Source organism: Rutilus rutilus, assembly GCF_951802725.1.
Source record: "Rutilus rutilus genome assembly, chromosome: 19".
Taxonomy (NCBI): Eukaryota; Metazoa; Chordata; class Actinopteri; order Cypriniformes; family Leuciscidae; genus Rutilus; species Rutilus rutilus.
This window is the reverse complement of record NC_140232.1, coordinates 29638080-29657572: the sequence shown is the minus strand read 5'-3', so window position 1 is coordinate 29657572 and position 19493 is coordinate 29638080. Positions and strand designations below refer to the sequence as shown.

Here is a 19493-nt window from a genome sequence, read left to right as displayed (position 1 = left end):
AAATATTTAAAATTAAATTTAAATATAGTAATAATAATAGTAACAGTAATTTATTAATCTATTTTATTAAGATAAATAGTTTAGTCTAAAATATTTTAAGAATTTCCCCATGATCGCATCACAGATTTCCTTACTTGATTTTAAATAATAATATATAAATAACATAAATATTCACATTAATATTTTATTCTAAAATATGATTATTGTTATTATTAATAAGAATCTTTTACACCAATCTTTTATTCAATATTTTAATGTTTATTATTAAATATTTACATTTTTATAGTAGATTTTATTTATTAATTTTTGTTTAATAATACTTTTTTTTTTTTTTTTTTTTTTTTTTATTCTGGATCCCAAATTTTCGTTGTAGTCTTAGATTTTTGGACCCCACTCAAAAAAAATTTTTCTTACCAAACATCAAAGACGTTGATGTTTGCTATAGTCTTCTGGTGCTTTAACCGTACATAAGATTGCACATTGAGGGCGACTTTCCCTTGTAGGTGATATTTCAGATGTGTTGAGCTTTGATGGCTATTAGTTTACTTCTCAAAGACCGCAAATGTCCCATCTGGATTTGAATTATAAATAAATTACTGAGGTGTTTCTCCATTATTTACTGATAAATGAGCTTCTCTTTACAGGATTGTTGTGCCTGAGAATTGAACAAAGACACCTGTGTTTTTGCAAATCGCAAAAAATACAAATAAAAAAAATTAAACCATTGTTGGTTAATGCCATAATGGTTTAAAGTCAATTTAACCATGTCAAACATCTTTGATCAGTCTTTTAAGTTAGTTTATACTGATGCTGGACTATTCGGTCTATATATATATATAGGCTGTTGTGATGAGCACCATTATTATTTTATTTTTTTATCCCAAAGCTCAAAGGCAGTTAGCAACTTTAAAATCAATGATTTTCAGCTTGTATGCTACTGTGCTAAAATGACCAGACCGAAGAACCCGAGATCTGATCTTACACAGAGTGAAGCTGATTATGATAGATCTGTTCTTGTGCACTTACAGCAGCTGTAGGTGGTGGGATACCCACATACACACACTCACACTCACACACACACACGCTAAACACACAAGCAGTGACCTAAGAGCAGCACCAATCATGAATCACGTCATCCTAACATTGCAATCATGCCGTGATTACAAGCATTTCCAGTTGAGAACAGTAAAAATGCATTTCTAAGAATAGGTAATAGCCAGGAAACAGTACTTTTTGAGGTGGAAGGCTGCTACCAGCAGATTGACGGAGCTCTTTAAATGATCCAGTTTTATAGAATGTGTTTTTATGTCTTTTCAGAGCCTGCTAATTCTCCTGCAGAACCTTCCCACAATACACTGGGGCAACGAAGAGGTGGGTTTACTACTGGCAGAGGCCTACAGACTCAAATACATGTTCGCTGACGCTCCGAGCCACTACAAGAGATGAGAACCCGTAACCGGACCACGACGAGACTCCGCAAACCCAGACGATGATCTGACCTAACAACCAACAGTGAAGTTAGAGCTCACCAATTTTCGCCAATGACGTCAAATTTGTGTCATCGTCTGTTACAATTCACAATAAAGAATGAGACGGCGTAAACAACCACGAACAAAACAGATATTTTGGGAAAAAACTGCCATCTTGATGGCTGACAGTTCAATTTGCCTGCAGATGACTTCAGAAGATAACTGACAACGAGATGCCAAGCGCTGAGGAAAAGAAAGCACTTATGTGAGCGTATCAGAGTAAAAACAGAAGGACATGACATACTAGCATTGTTTCTCCGAAGGCTTCCTCCATTTGTTACCTCAGATGTGAAGAAAGCATCTCTCTCGGCTTTATTTTGTGGCACATCTTTTTTTCCCCCTATGATGTTCTCTTGCTTTGTGTTATTAGAGCATAATATGATCTCCTCTGACCTTTTGCTCATTGCGACATTGATTGTACCACACGCAGGTACACGGGTCGATTCCTGTTGAAATCACTCGGAGACGGCGTTATTGAAGCTCTGCAATACATGAAACTATGGCAGCCGTAAAGGGTCATTTCTCAAGCATTACGGATTCGAAGAATCAATATGCAACCTCCAGAGGATGTGTTTGGGTTTTTATGTTTTATTAGAATCGTAAGACTGTGTATATTAACAATCAAACATGAGAATCTAATCTTTTAAAGTGGCTTTGTATTCGTATGAAGCTCTTGCACAATTATTTCGTAGAAAATTGGTACTTTTAGAGCTTTAGTGTAAGCGTTCGAAGACCACTACTGAGGTAACGTTTCAGCGAAGACGGCTGAATCAAACTGCAGTGAAATATTAATGTGGCTTTATAAAGAATGAATCAGTGTGATGTGAGGTCAGCATATGAGACCACAGGACTGGAGTCGTGTTGAGAGAAACCTACTGACTGGGTTTTGGTATTCTCTGTGTGATACTGAAGCGTGGCTGGGTAATGTCTGGCAGACACGCTTCAAGCTGCACAAATCATAATCTTAAATACTGTTGAAGAACAGTAGATGAAGTCTCAAAGCACTGTGAAAAGGCATCTACCATTCGCACGTACACATTTACTCTCCCCGGGCAACCAAATTATGCAGATGCTTATGCTAATCAGATGTAGATGATCTGATTATCTCCCTTTTCCCTTTGAACCCTTGTTTCACCTCTCGGTATATTTATTAACTCCGGCTGATTCGTTTTGATTGGTGATTAATTGTTCAAGTTCTGAATCTTTCCAAAGTAGATGTGTGATCTTTAAAAACCGGCGTGTAATGCGAAATGATTTTCTCGGACTTATCAAAAGCAAATATTTTCATTAAAAACCTCTAATCATCTCGTATAACTTGGACCAACACCCTGCATGGATAATCTGAATAATAAATTAAATAAGTGTCTTTCTGCTTTAATTATTGAAGCGAATGGATTGTATTGATTAGAGGAAGGTGTCAGAATCAGTTAAAAGTGATGCTGTTGAACTTCTGGCACAGCGCCGTGGAGGATTTTGAGTTTGCTGATGTTAAACGCTTGAATAATGTACATTTTGTCGGCTCGCTGTCCTTGTTCATCCGTCAGTGACATTTGAAACCACCTGCGCCGTACGGTCTTCGCTGTTACAATCTATTTTTGATGAAGCATTTGCATTGCTGCACTCTTATTTTGAAGTGAACTGGAATGTATTTTTTTTCTTTCAGTGTATGTCTATAGGTTTATGTCTTTGCATACTGTAATGAGCTGATACTCACTCCAGAGATAATTAGTTTGCTCGTCACCCCTTCAAAGTGCGCTAATGAAAGGGTGACTTATTGTCAAGGTTTGGTATTGCTGACCCTGGTGAGGAGATGAGGCGGTAGTTATTCATGAGACACACTGAGTGAATTTACAGATTAGCTCCCATTTTTTTTGTCTTTTGAATGTTATGAAAGTCTGAAGATTTAAGTCAACATGAAATCAAAATGGACACCATTTACTTCCTAATCCATTTTATTACACATTTAACACCCTTCCTTAATACATATTGCTGGTCTTATTGCCTGCGATTCATTAGTGCACATTGTGATTTGGCCTTCATAATCTTCATCACTGCCTCTGAAACACGTTTTCTTTTCTGCTGATGTCACTTAGTCTGATGGGCAAAGTTAACCAACAACCGTATGACCATGTCTGGCTCTTGTACAGAGACTTGTCACCCTTTCTCAATGCCTTATCAAAAGTGTAACATGTTATGTCTTGTTCTAGCTAATCAAAAAAAAAAAAAAAAGCTTTTCTTAATCAGTTATTGCTGTGATTAGTACTGTACACTGCAGTTCAAAGGTTTTGGGGTTGGTAAGATTTGTTTTTAATGTTTTTGAAAGAAGTCTTTTATGCTTAGCCAGGCTGCATTTATTTGAGCAGAAACATAGTAAAAACTATATCACAATTTACAAACTGTTTGTTTGTCATTCCTGTGATGCAAAGCTGAATTTTCAGCATCATTACTCCAGTCTTCAGTGTCACATGATCCATTAGAAATCATTCTAATATGCTAATCTGGTGATCAAGAAACATTTCTTATTATAATCTTTGTTGAAAACAGTTGTGCTGCTTAACAATTTCGTGAAAGCCATGATACATTTTTTTTTTTGAATGAATAGAAAGTTCAGTAGATTAGCATTTATTTGACATAGAAATCTTTTAAAAATGTCTTTATTGTCATTTCTGATTCATTTAATGAATCCTTGCTGCATAAAAGTATTAATGCCCTTTTGAACAGTAGTGTACACTGTAAAAGCAATTTTCTTTCATATCCATTAGAGAACCCGTAAAGCTGTCTCAGCCAATACAATGGCTTTATTTAAGAAGGAGGATATGATTCTGCAGCAGTTTAGGATCTCGTATGATGATGTTTCACAGTACACTGCAAACTCGCTTTCAGCTTCATTCTGGTACAGTATGTAACGCTCACTTTCTATCATCCAATCAATTCCTGATGGATAAAATATTAATGTCCACCCTGCATTTTGTTCTTGAATATTATGTTCCACTTAAATTGGTTGCCATTTTGGTTTTGAAATGCCATTTCATGTTGACTTTTACACTTCTGTGCATCTTTCATCATGAATGTTTTAAACAGTTTCTCAGACACATCTGATTGTATTACATCTATTGCCTTTTCCTGCATGTGCATTCATACCTTGTTTTTGCAAGTGCACATTAAACCACTGTTTTTTGATGATTTCATCTGCTTATGGCACAAATGATGAGTATTATCTTATTGTGAATCTTTTTACACCTGGTATTAAGAAGTGTTTTCGTCAATCCGATCACAAGTGGACGAAGCTAAATACAGGAGGAAACGGAGTCTAAAACACTTTGAGCTTGTCCACTTTCCATCACTTCCAGAGATAGTCGAGAACGCATTCGACAGGATTGCTTTCGTAGTGTAAACGCGCATGTGTTCGAACAGCCACAAAAGACTGTCTACTCTACGCCTACTGAACTAATGTGTAAACATTATTGGAAGCGCGCTAGCCGGACGGGATTTAAACTGTTGGCTGAAGACCCAAGTTTGGTTTGAAGACGAAAAATGTACCAAGCATGATGTTTTCTCACCATTCCTGATTTCTAACACACACAGTGTTTGACGTGGTCTTTCAGCTGTCAGAGCAGAAACGAAAGCTACTGCTATCCATATGTTTTTCCGTCGTCTCCGGTCGCATTCTCAGCTTATTTCGTCCATTAGATCAAAAGATCTGAAAAAGCCGATACGTTAACCCTCCCCTCGAAGAAATCAGGCAGAAGTGGTTGAAAGTGGACAAAAGAGACGGATTAAAACACCAGGTGTAAACGGGAATGTGTGTCCCTCGTTTAATTTTGATCCGATAGATCGATTTGATCTTAATACCAGGTGTAAACAGGGTCTTACTCGTGTTGTTCATGAATTCATATATTTGTTGTTTTGTTTTTACTTATTTCTGGCCTTTTGATTTTGAGCGAGTCGACTGTGGTTAATGGAAGTGATGTTTTTTCCTTTGTTTTCATAGCTTTCCCTTTCTTTTATAGAAGAAAAGAATAGAAAACGTGTGTGCCCTGCCGGTACGACCACTATGTCTATTTATAGACATGTCCTCTACGTCTTAAGTTATTTGTCTCCTTCCAATGCTTTTCCCATCTCTCCATTTTGGGCTCTCCGCTTGGCATCATTCCTCCTTTCATTTATCCGTTCCATCCATCGGGGCTGTGTTTGAAAGATATGCTTTCGTTCTTTTTTGATTTATTCAAAATGTACTCTATAATTTTAGGATCAAATATTTGCCTTTGGTCTGCAAATAGAAATGGTGCTTCTCCTTGTATTAGTCATTCTACTTGTGGAGTGAGTGATTTTTGTTTTATTTATTTTTTTGCAGTTTTATGATAATGTACATGTGGAAGAACAGTATACTGTGGTTTATGCAGCTCATAGCGTCATGATTGTTTTCACAGTTTGCAATGCAAATGAGTCTCTGTAGCAGCTTCATGGTGCGTCCCGATGCCAGATCTCTGTTGTTCTTTTATTTGTTGTTTTCCCCTCCGCGTTTAATGCCAAAATCCTCGAGTCAATGGGTTCTTATTGCTTAATCAGTGCTTTTGTAGTCCACTCTGCTTTTAGCCTTAAAGAAAAGAGGAAATGTGGGAGTTTTCTGCTGTATGTTTGATTTTTGGATTCTATTAAACTGTTGGTACTCTGTTTTAATTTCGTTATTTTGTGTGTGTGTGTGTGTGTGTGTGTGTGTGTGTGTGTGTGTGTGTGTGTGTGTGTGTGTGTGTGAAGAATGACCGTGTCCTCTTGATGAGTCCAGGCAGCTGACGCTCGGAAAGCGCCCTGTGGAAATGTCAGCTGTAATTAGCGCTTGTTAAGCAAATGGCGGGGTTAATGACCTCGTCGTCTCCCTGCCCACAGCCACAGTCTGTTGACTGTTGACTGACTGCGACCAAACCGCCATTAAACATTTATTATTCAATTTGACCGTTCCGTCCAAGGTGTTGATGGCCACTCCAGGATGCTGCGAATTTCGGGGGGAATTATGGGACATTAGAACAGCTAATTGTGCAGTTCGCCGTTTATTTTTAGCCGTCCTGTCGAAAGGACAAAAGGTGATTTCACAGACATGCCGTAAGTAAGTCCATAGAGAGAGTGTACTGAGAGAGAGTGTGCTGACGGACTGGCAGGGAAAGTGTTTTGGGCCTCTGCGGTACGCTGTCCTTATGAGAAATGACGAGGGAAGATTTTTAAATTAGTCATTTTGAATTATGTAAAATGTTTGGCCTTTACATGTCAGCAGCTTTCTGCTTTAGGGGGATCTATGTTGGAGCAAACCGAAGGTAACGGCACGCAACTAACTGCACACACTGACAGAACAACACAAGATTTGGTTAAAGGGCTGGCTTTTTAGGCATTAAAGGGATAGTTCACCCAGAAAAAAATCAAAATTCTGTCATCATTTACTCACCCTCAAGTTGTTCCAAACCAGTATGCTGAACAAGAAAAACGTTTTCTTTTTCAGTAACTTTTGCAGATTAATAGTATTTATATAATAATACAGCCTAATAATAGTTTTAATTAGTATCTAATTAATGGTAGGCTATATAATAACAATAATAATATTTTAATAAAAATCAAATTAATATTGTAATTTTATTGTTGCTAGTCCAATTGTTTTTCATGCTGTAGTATTTTTTTTTTTTTTTTTTTTTTTTTTTTAGTTCACAAGATATAGGATAATGTACAGTCAGCCAGGTATTTTTGCCAATGAACCCATTGAGGCTGATACAAGACATATTTTGCGATAATGACCAGCTGACTTTACATTACCCTATGACACCGCTACTTACTTACTAAGCAAAAGAAAAGAAAATGGACATGAAAAAATCAATTTACGTAAAAATTTATTATAATTAAAAATAAAATAGCTAAAAATAGCTTTAAAATTGAAATGACCTTTTAAGATTTTTAGTATATGCAGTAACCTTAGTAAGTGGTAGCCTAATTTATCTTCTGTTAAAACAACAATACACTCTGTTTTGCTTCCTTTATTCGTGACCATATTAACAATATAACAAAGCTTCTCGCTTCATTTTAGATTCCAGCTCCAAACCCCCCACCACCACCCACCCACACACACTTCCTGTCACTCTCCATCTTTCGGTCTTTCCGCTTGGTTTGCTCTCATGCACAACCCTATTTGCAGGTGGACCATTGTGATCTGTCTAAATATTACTTCTCCATCGTCCCCGGTGCTCCACGGCCCCCGGAGCTCCCATCCGTCAGGGCTGATGGAGGCACGAGGCAGGAACCGCTCTCCCATGCAGAAGGCCTCCGTCGACGCCTGAAATATTGATCACAGCATCTCATGGAAGAGCTGCCACCCAAAGCCCGTGACAGCACTCGGGTCACTGTGACAAAGACAGAGGTGAGTGATTTTGTGTGATTAGGTATAGCCAGAGGCACTTGTGGCATTTTCAGTCTCAAGTGTGCTGAAAGGGATGGAAACGAAGAGGGAGAAGAAAGAGAGTGAGAGACAGAGGAAGTGAACCTACTTCTAGGTCCTTTTCAGCGGAGTGCCATTATTCAGGGCAGCTGATTCAGGAATTCAATAATGGATGGAGTGAGCTCTCTCTTTCTCTGTGGAAGAGTAAAAGCTGCAGCTGAAAGGTCATTGATGCTTTTCTTCCAGTCTCGCTTTATCCTCATTTCCTCCCAGTTCCCATCCAGTAGGTAATCAGTGACTGACAGCTCAACCCACTCAACTCTCTCTCTCTCTCTCTCTCTCTCTCTCTCTCTCTCTCTCTCTCTCTCTCTCTCTCTCTCTCTCTCTCTCTCTCTCTCTCTCCTCTCTCCTCTCTCCTCTCTCCTCTCTCCTCTCTCCTCTCTCCTCTCTCTCTCTCTCTCTCTCTGCACACACCTGTGTTTGTCTCTTATCTGCAGATGGAGCGATAATGGTTTGATTGTTGCCTTTGAGTAGTCACTGAACATGTCTGAAGGAACAGAACATTAAGACGCCGTGCCATTAACGGAATAATGTCCTCTGTTCTTTACACAGCCTGAACAGAAGGTCAAGAAGTCAGAGCCGTCATGTTCCACATGACCGTGTTCTAGCTTGTGCTTGGGAACATTCAGGAGGTTTAAAGGTTTAATAAAGTGCTGGCTGAAATCAGCAGTTGCGATCTGATTGGTTAACACCGGTTTCCTTCAGGAATTGGTACGGCTGCCTATCCTACTTCACAATAGGCCTATAGCATAAAACATTTGCGAATAAAGCCACGTTTCCATGTGTTCAAGAGAACAACCAGTTCCTGGGAAACTGGCACACAATAGGCCTATAGCATAAAACATTTGCGAATAAAGCTACGTTTCCATGTGTTCAAGAGAACAAACAGTTCATGGGAAACTGGCACAAAATAAAAATTTATTATAATTTTTTTATTTTATTTTTATGAATAGCCGCATTTCCATTACAGATTTGCACAAAACTTTTGCTATATTTTCTAAATGTCGATAAAAACTATTGTGAAATGACGGCGTTTACATTAACCGATGTTATGCGACTAAACCGTCTTCTTTTTTTTTACTCTCGTGATAAGTCATTCCTAAAATCATGGCAACAATTGCCTGAAAAACCACCTCATGCGAGTGTAAAAGAAATGATATATGGGAGTTTTTGAGAAATTGATGTGTTTCCATTGTGCGTATTTTCAATTTGCGCAATTTGAAGGGTAATGGAAGCGCAGCTTCAGAGCGAGCAGCCGAAACGCAAAAAAAACGCTGTGATGTTGCATCTTGCGTTCTGAGGCGGATTCCTGGTGTTTAAGAACGCAATCATGTGAGACACTTATGTGAGGTCATTATACCCAATCATTTTGATGAGGCATTTCAGATTGATCAAACCATCATTTGAGATGCTGTGCAATGAAAATTGTCTGCTGGTTAATCAAGTTATCCAATCACTTTTCTTTTTTTTTTTTTTGTTATGCATCGAGGGATTGATTCGGTAGGTCTAAATGTGTTTCCGTTGTAGTTTATCTGCAAGTTTTCTTATCGGATAAAACTATTATTTAACTCAACTGAGTAAATATGTTTTTATGTGCATTTTTAGAATTGATCCACATCAAGCGTCTTTTTTATCCCAAAATGCGCATAAAATGGACGGAAACATGTCCCAGACAGCAACATAGTGTTGGCCCAGATCTGGCCCACATCTGGAATGTGTGGATTCCACATGTACCAGATGTGGGCCGGATATGGGCCGACAATGTTGCTGTCTGGGGTGACACGTTAGAAAATCACGAGGACTAAAAGACATCAGTAAATACACAATATAGTACCACAAGGTACACAGAGTAAAAACAGAATTGACAGTTGGTAATCAAGGGCGAAATTGTCAATCACACATTGGGGGGGACAGCTGTGGGACTTTTTGTGTTGGCGCATGCACACATTTTTTTAATCAAAATAAAATAAAAGTCAGAGTCCGAACACTTACCAGCATACAACAGTCATGCTGTTAAAGGGACACTTCACCCATTTGCATTAAGCTTTGTATTGTTAGAAACCCAGTCATATATTATAATAAATGTGGATTTTTCATCCATTTTTCCCTGAGATGGGAGAAATAAGGATTTAAGTGTTTTACTTCCTGCTTATTATGACGTAAAAATCATCATTTTGCGTCATAATAAGCAGGAAGTCACATTTCATTGAAAAGTGTAGAGACTACAGACACTCGTTCCTCATCTTTCCCAGGGGGCGGGACCCGCTCACGCTACAGACCTATTACAGATCAGTGGGTGGGACTTGACTTTCTGAAAACTAAAAGCAATATCCTCCATCTTGTTTGGAAGCTAAGCTAACAGGCGCTGTGGAGACAGATGTAAAGTTATGACAATAGCGGAGGAGAGTGCTCAATATGATATAGAGGAAGAGGATTTCAGAAGTCTGATGCTTGAATCAGGTGTTTGTGGCTACCTTTACAAGCCGCATTATAGCGAAGAGCAGCCGAGGCAGAAGACCTGCCTGCCGCGGACGAGGAGCCCGGACTGGCTCGGGTTAGGGCGGACTGGTGGCGCCGGTGATCTCACTATGCAACTACGAACCGCTACGAACACAGAGATAGAGTCCGACTGTGGCAAAGAATTTCAACAATGACAACTTCTCCTGGATGAAATCTCTGAATCAGACGAGGACACGGACGTTTGTGTTGTGAATCAGACGAGGACACGGACGTTTGTGTTGTGAACTATCCTAGTTTCGCACCGCATCTGACTGAACATCCAGGTAACGTTACAATGCAATAATTCACCACTTCGAAAGAAATACAAATGAAGAGTAATTCACTAATGAGTTCGCCAACTAACTAGACATTTTGTGTGAAATTAATTTCAAGCTCTGGTGGTAGCTAGCCTTGTAGACGGAAGAGTTATTTCTCTTAGGCAGATATGCGCTTTCTGGATTAGTGGGAGTGGCTTGCGCAGCTGTGCAATGTGGTGCATTGTGGGAGTTGGTGTCTTTCATACAAATGCGTCCTGAAGTTATTTTCTTTCTTTCCTCGGCCAAGAAGGCACCAAATTCAAAATTAATTTTACATTTCGACTACATATATGACCCACTTTCAATAAAGATCAATGTTCCCATGGGTGAAGTGTCCCTTTAAGTGTACTTGATACTTCTAGGGGGGTCCGGGGGAGCAAGAAAATTTTGTACATTTTAAAGGTAAGTTCATTAATCTGGTGCACTTTGAGTCACCCGAATCCACTGTTAAAAATAAATAATCCACCCGCAAACCGCCCGAACCTATGATATTCTCTGATTTAGATATCTGCATCTGATCATCACACTACAATTATTCAAATTCTTAGTGTTAAGCATGATAATATGGTAACATATCACACTGACATAGGCTGATTTAAAATGAACATTTATTTAAAATAAAAGTTCTTCTTTTGCCAAAATTATATTTCCTTAATAGCCTAAACAGAGGCTTTACTCAGTTTGGGCCATGCAAATTATGGGAGTTTCCCGGGAGAAATAACTAACCGGGATAAAAAAATAGGGCTAAAAAAACGGGAGAAACCCGGGAAAAACGGGAGTGTTGATAGATAGGCCAAATGTCTGTCAGATTTCGCGCTCCTCTTCTTCTGTTTGGTTTTTCCTAACTTACTGGTGGTGCACGAGCTACTAAAGGTATAGGGAAAACATGACATGGATTTCAGGAGAAATAGGTTTTGTTAATGTATAGTGTAAGGCCAGTCGAATGGATTTGGGAAATGGACCGGCCGGGATTTTATATTTTCGGAGCTGGAAAGAAAGACGTATTTGCAATCACATCGATATTGCCCGCATAATCATACAGTATGATCAAATATTGGGGGGGACAAATTGTCCTTCTTTGAATATTGGGGGGGACGTGTCCCCCTGTCCCCCCATAGAATTACGCCTATGTTGGTAATATATACCTAGTGTAACGTGGGATATGATTGATTTGTAAGTAATAAGTGGATATGTATTATATATCAAATATTACTATTGTTAAGTGAATATAATGTGTACAGTAATTTGCACGGAAGTGATGTAATAGAAAATTCTGCTTTTAAAAGAGGTAAAGCGATGTTAAACAAGCAAGCGATTTATTGTAAGAGCCAATAATATTTGCTGTGCACAATGTCAAGTTTATGATATCCCTATATAATAATAGCAAAGTCCACTTTTTAATCCTGAAGAGTGAAAGAAAATTTGCAGTTCCACTCAAAGGAATGTCTCTGAAATTGACTATGGGTTTTTACAGTGGCAGTTGATTTAGAAGTATAATTAGATCTTTAATTCATAGATAGATTGTCTTACAGAAATTGTGAATGTGGAAGAAATGAGTTTGTGCTTTTCTGTTGATCTTAATATAGATATAGATCTTACATAATACATGCAGATAATGTCTCAGAATTGACTCGGACAACAAAAACAGAATTTGCTAAATCTCAATCATATATAGTCGTATATATCGAGTTTGCTTTATCGAACGCGTGTCTTAAACTGGCAATTAGTCATTAGATCTTTGTCAAAAGTATTTGGTGTATCAACCTAATAAATTGTTAATGCAACTCATTGTGTCTCTTAAATGTGTCTGACAGTTGTATAAAGCCAGGCAGTCTTATTGAATTTGATTTCAACCTGCTCTTGCCATTGTTGCGCTCAATCTGCATCAGACAGTCAGTAAATGGGTCCATGGCCAATTTAAAAAAAGAAGAAGCTATTCTTTTGAACTTTATTCATCAAAGAATCATGAAAAAAAAAAAAAAAATGCATCACAGTTTCCACCAAAATTTTAAACGGCACAACTTTTTCCAAACATTGATGATAAAAAGAAATGTCTTGAGCAAATCAGCATATTTGAATGATTTCTGAAGGATCATGCCGACACTGAAGACTGGAGTAATGATGCTTTGCCGTCTCAGGAATAAATTACATTTTAAAATATATTAAAGCAAACTCATTTTAAATTGTAATAATATTTAGAGGCCAAGCCCCGAAGGGGCTGTGGCACCTATTGTATCCGTTAGTTTTCTTCTTCTTATTATTCCTTCCATTGAAGTCTATGGCAGCCCTATAAACCGTAAGTAGGAAAATGATGAAATTTGGCACACTTGTACATATGCTCATGAAAAGTAATTGGACCAATTTTGGAGTCTCTAGGACCAACTCTATAGTGCCACCACCAGTTCAAAGATTCAACATTGAAATGGTAATAAGTTTTGAACCATATGATCTAGAAAAATGAAACTTAGTACACTTGATTCCTCTCATCATGGTGATCAAGACCAATATAGTCCATTAAGACTCCGCCCATTACAGTAGTGGCCATTTTGAAAAGTACAGTATTAAGTTGTTTCGCTACTCCTCTTTCAAAATTTGACCAAATTTGACAAAAAATTACTCAAATGATCTTTGGACTGAGACGCACAGAAATGACTGAACAGATTTTTTTTATTCAAGTTTGTTCAAAAGTTATGGTGTCACAAAGTTAACAAGGTCGACCCAAAATTGGTTCAGAGGCTGTATCTCGGCCAAAAATTTATCAATCGAAACGAAAATTGATACGCTTCATCGGAAGTATGCCCTGAGGTTCCATGCCAAAGTTGGGAACAGCGCCACCTATGGGTCATGAGATATGGAAAATGGCTATTTTGGCCAATAACTTTTGAACAGTTTGTCAGAAAATCATAAATTTGGTATCTATGGATTCCTTGGGTCATGCCGAATCCATGGATACTGATCTTATAAAGTATTTGACATATTGGCGCAAAAAGTGGTAAGCATCATCATTAGCATGGCCTGAAGGTACCTGAGAACTTTGAACACAGCGCCACCTAGTGTTCCAGAGGTATAAGGTGTTTTGCAAATATGCTTATAACTTTTGAAAACATAGGTTAAAATTGGATTTCTTTATGTCAATACGTTCCTTGGATTATGCAGATTCCGACGATAACTCATTTGTCATTTTCCAACAATGTGACTGTCTGCCATATTGAAGCAAATGGTAAACAGTTTTTTCGCTACTCCTCCTTCAAATCTTGCTCAATTTTGCCCAAAGTTTGCTCAGATGATCATTGGACCAAGCCACACAGAAATGACTGAATAGATTTTTGATATTCGCTACCGTTCCCGAGATATTCGTCTCCAAAGTTGACCTAGCCTGTGTTTGTTGCCTTATGCTAGTTAGCTTAGCATAATAATTGGTTAGCATGCTAACCAGATGCCATTCTTTCTAATGTGGCTCTTCAGCTATCAGGATAACCATAAGCTACATTAGCATTAAGCTAGCTTAGCATGCTAATCTCGTTAACATGATTTTGTGTGCTCATTCATACACTGAAGCCTCTCCTCAGCAGCTGTGTAATTCACGTCCTCTGAGTGGCGCAAGTTGCTAAACCACATGTCACGAGTCCCGAACCATTCCGGTCGTGGGTTCGAATCCTGTGTTGGACAACTTTAAAATTGTGTATAAAGTTGTCATTTAAATTCCTTCCGGCTCTGCACTGCTGTTGGTGCTTAAATGCTTGCTGTGCTTGATGTACATTTACATGTATATTCAATTTGTGCTGTTTTTGTTCTTGCAGCTCCGCACTGCTATAGTAAGAATACTTTGGTTATTAAAGTTTCTTATAAAGTTTTGAAAGCAAAGTATTTTTAGCTACTTTTTGAACCCAGGGAACCATTGGAGGGCTTGGCCCCTGTGAGGCTGCTTGCAGCTTTAATTCATAATATTACTGTTTTTACTGTATTCTTGATCAAATAAATGCAGCCTCGGTGAGCATATAAGAGACTCATTTCAAAAATATTAAATATCAGATTCCAATATTCTTACAGTATTCTGTATGTACAGTCAAAAGTCTGCGTATACATATCATGTAGGTGGGGGTATGACCTTTCATATTGATCTGAATGCCTCCACCCACACCCGTTTAATGACTTTGAGTCACCTTTGAGACTCATGCAAGTCCTGTGTTGATTAGAAGTGTTATGAATTAAAAATAAAATAATGTTTGCTCCTTTAACTCTGCAGATCTCATATCTCCTGAAGTCTCTGAGGCTGTGCCATTTGGAGGGTGTTATGCAATGCACAACTCAACCAACAAACATCAGACACACATTAGGCTTGAATAAATATCACAAACACAACTTCATATTCACGAGCTCCGTGACGGTCGGGACACGTGAAAGGTTAGTTGGGTGTTCGTGTATTATATAAATATACACTGAAACTGACAAATTTCTGCCAGGTTCTTATGGATCCAGGATCATTCTGGAAGCATTATATGGATGTTTCTGCAAGTTTTTCTTTACTTTGTTCCCACAGATGGATTGAGATATTTCACGCTTATACCTCCTACACAATTCTCAGTTTATAATGAGCATATGTTGTGCACACCTTCAAAGAGGTGCTAGTTTGCACATAATAGTCAAACAACAAAAATTGCTGAATGTGTGCCAAACATTGTAGCAGACAAAGATGGAACGAAATGGTCTCATTTGCATTAGCATGTACGTGGTTCTTCTTCGCATGTCTTTTTATCAGGAGATTCAGTACTCTTTAAGAAGATGTGTCATAGCGCTCCCTACCATATCACAGTGAAAACACGGAAAGCCGGAAATCTTCGTAAAGGGCGGGGAAGGGGTTTAAAAAAAAAAAAAAAAAGCTTAAGAGTCTTTGATTGGATCATTATTGCAGTGATTATGTTTATATCATGTTATATGTTTGGTAACAGTTCTTCAAACCCTAACTGATGGAGGGTGTATATTTTCATTTCTTAATCAACCATGTAGGAAGACACATCATGGCCATTTTCCAGGATGACAATGCCCAGATTCATCTGGCTCAAATTGTGAAAGAATGGTTGGGAGGGAGCATGAAGAAATATTTTAACACATGAATGAGTCCTGACCTTAAACTCATTGAAAGTCTTTGGGTTGTGCTGGAGGAGACTTTACAGAGTGCTGGACTCTTGCATTCTCAAAACAAGATCTTGAACAAAAATGTATGCATCTTGATGGAAATAAATAATGTGATGTTGTGCAAGAGTCCAGCACTCTGTAAAGTCTACTCTATCTTTTTGTTTATTATATACTATAATACTATTTACATTAAGTTTTTACTACGTAAAACTTTTACTTACGTTTTACTTTTATTTCACTTTCAGTAATTTTTATTTCAGTTAGTTGCTAAAGCAACATTTATAGGTTCTATAGGTTTAATTTCTGCTTTATTTCAATTAACAAACAAAAAAAATCATTTTTAATAGTTTTAGTTAATAAAAACAGTATGGACTAAATGTAAATGTATAGTTGAATGATTTCAATTATGAGTAGCTAAAATTTCAAAGTTGTTTCCCAAAACCCTGCAAGAAAGTATCCAAGGACTGGATTGCGGCACTATGTGGGTGTGATAAATGACGTGATTTTCATTTTTCTTTTAGCATAGTCCCATTTATTTGCATTCATGCATTGAAAAAGTGAATATTACTGCAGAACTGTTTTCCGATTCTCCCATGCTAATAAGTATCTCTCTGATGGTCTATGACAGGTGCCAAACAGGCTTTATGAATGTGTAGTGAGGTTATGAATGCAGCCTGAAGTCATGATGAAGGGATTTAGATGGGTTTACAGCTTTAAACTTAATCCTAAATTGGAGGGTTTCCTTCCAAACCCCCACATGGCCCAAATCTCTCAATAAAACAGAGAGAGCCAGCAAAGGAGCCTGAATACATATTTAAACAGGCTACTGAATTTAGAGAGAATGTGTCTTTGTGTTAAAATTTGTGTTTTAACAAGTGTGCGTGCGTGCGTTCGTTTAGCAGCCTCATTGTCGAGGCACTTCCTATGATTTCTGTGTCCTGTGTTCTTTCCATGCTTGCTCGCGTTTCAAACGCGGCCTGATTCAAATATTCCCTTTTTCTTCTTCAAAAACCCATAAAGTGCTGATAAATGGTTTGAAGAGAGAGGCACTAAAAGGATGAAACTCCAGAGAAGAGACAGAACAGAGTGAGTGCGGTATCAGGTGTGTAAATATATGTGTGTGTGTGTGTGTGAGGCCAGCCCTGTCAGTTGTGTTGGATAAATGATGTGACGGGTGAGAGTGTGCTGGAGTGTTTGAGAGGTGGATGAGTCTGTCACACTGATTGATTTTCTTTCTTCGAGCGGCGCAGGCGTCGATGGGGAATGCAAACAAGTGGCCATCTCACTCTCCACCATCTGCGCTCTGAAGACAGCTTTTCAGCGGCAACAAGCGTTCTTCAAACACTCTTTGGAGACCAGTTTGGAAAGTTTGTGCAGCTGATATCTCTCTGTTTTAAACTCTAAAGGCTAAACTTTAAAGTCAAAACTTTTTTTCAAAGGTTTTTAGAAGTTTGATCTCTTGCGCTTTTGCGAACTAAGGCCATATTCTATGCAAGTATGCAAACATTGGACGCCAGTTTTTTGGCCCAGTGCATTGCTAATGCTCGTACTTGACTTCACTGTAGTTGTGAGTTATTTACATCAAAGACTTTAGATATATAAAGACGGTGCTGTCATATTAATATAAATGGGAGAAAGTGCAGTGCGCAATATGGCGGAATAAGTCCCGCCTTCTAAATTAAAGAGCCAGTCGCTAATTGGTAAAGTCATTGCGTCACTGCAGATGCCGTTAGAAGCTCCAATTGCAATAGAAAGAGGCTGAATCCGAAATCGCCCCCCATACCCTCAAAAAGGGCATTATTTTAGGGGACAGCCATTTGTAGTGGTGTCCGAAATCATAATGGATATTTAGTGCACTCATTCTATCCCACATTGCACCGTAATAACGAGTGTACAGCCGATGTACGCTCAACGCCTGTCCAAATTCATTCACTCGTTTTTATTAATTTCTTCAAGTGAACTATTAGTGAACTAACATAGGGAATAGTGATTGAGGGTTTAGGGGGCGATTTCGGATTCAGCCACAGTCAGTGCAGTGTTGTGAGACGCGCGTATGCGCATGCGCATGCGCATGCGCATTAGCTGCACCAGCCTGAAATATTCTGTTTTTTTTTTTTTGGTCATGATTTGAGCCTTGAGAAACCATTTTTAAGACGGTTGTTGTCAGATTTCAAATATGAAATTTAATCGTAAGCTTGGTGACCACCTTTGTAGAATTTGATGTTTACCCATTCAAAGAGATACTTTCATGACTGAAAATGAAAATAGATACTTTCCGTTTCAAAAATGGCTGCCGAGAGAAATTACTTGCCTTTGTTCACGTTCATTAATATTTTTTTTATACATTTTTTAAAATATATCCATTTATGTGAATGTGACTAGTCCCCCAAAAATATTTGGACAGATATATATATATATATATATATATATATATATATATACAGTGAGGAAAATAAGTATTTGAACACCCTGCTATTTTGCAAGTTCTCCCACTTAGAAATCATGGAGGGGTCTGAAATTGTCATCGTAGGTGCATGTCCACTGTGAGAGACATAATCAAAAAAAAAAAAAAATCCAGAAATCACAATGTATAATTTTTTAACTATTTATTTGTATGATACAGCTGCAAATAAGTATTTGAACACCTGAGAAAATCAATGTTAATATTTGGTACAGTAGCCTTTGTTTGCAATTACAGAGGTCAAACGTTTCCTGTAGTTTTTCACCAGGTTTGCACACACTGCAGGAGGGATTTTGGCCCACTCCTCCACACAGATCTTCTCTAGATCAGTCAGGTTTCTGGGCTGTCGCTGAGAAACACGGAGTTTGAGCTCCCTCCAAAGATTCTCTATTGGGTTTAGGTCTGGAGACTGGCTAGGCCACGCCAGAACCTTGATATGCTTCTTACAGAGCCACTCCTTGGTTATCCTGGCTGTGTGCTTCGGGTCATTGTCATGTTGGAAGACCCAGCCTCGACCCATCTTCAATGCTCTAACTGAGGGAAAGAGGTTGTTCCCCAAAATCTCGCAATACATGGCCCCGGTCATCCTCTCCTTAATACAGTGCAGTCGCCCTGTCCCATGTGCAGAAAAACACCCCCAAAGCATGATGCTACCACCCCCATGCTTCACAGTAGGGATGGTGTTCTTGGGATGGTACTCATCATTCTTCTTCCTCCAAACACGTTTAGTGGAATTATGACCAAAAAGTTCTATTTTGGTCTCATCTGACCACATGACTTTCTCCCATGACTCCTCTGGATCATCCAAATGGTCATTGGCAAATTTAAGACAGGCCTTGACATGTGCTGGTTTAAGCAGGGGAACCTTCCGTGCCATGCATGATTTCAAACCATGACGTCTTAGTGTATTACCAACAGTAACCTTGGAAACGGTGGTCCCAGCTCTTTTCAGGTCATTGACCAGCTCCTCCCGTGTAGTTCTGGGCTGATTTCTCACCTTTCTAAGGATCATTGAGACCCCACGAGGTGAGATCTTGCATGGAGCCCCAGTCCGAGGGAGATTGACAGTCATGTTT

General features: G+C 38.6%; 1 protein-coding gene across 2 annotated transcripts in view; it reads left to right on the top strand.

Moving 5' to 3' along the window:
* The window catches only part of tbc1d22b (TBC1 domain family, member 22B), a 52440-nt gene extending 48698 nt beyond the window's left edge, over positions 1-3742 (top strand). For both annotated transcript variants that reach the window (XM_084389362.1, XM_084389363.1), the window contains one exon: positions 1318-3742. In XM_084389362.1, coding sequence (XP_084245488.1) covers positions 1318-1446 — 129 coding nt within the window. In that variant the 3' untranslated portion in view covers positions 1447-3742. The remainder of the gene's footprint in view (positions 1-1317) is intronic.
* The last annotated feature ends 15751 nt before the right edge of the window (positions 3743-19493 follow it).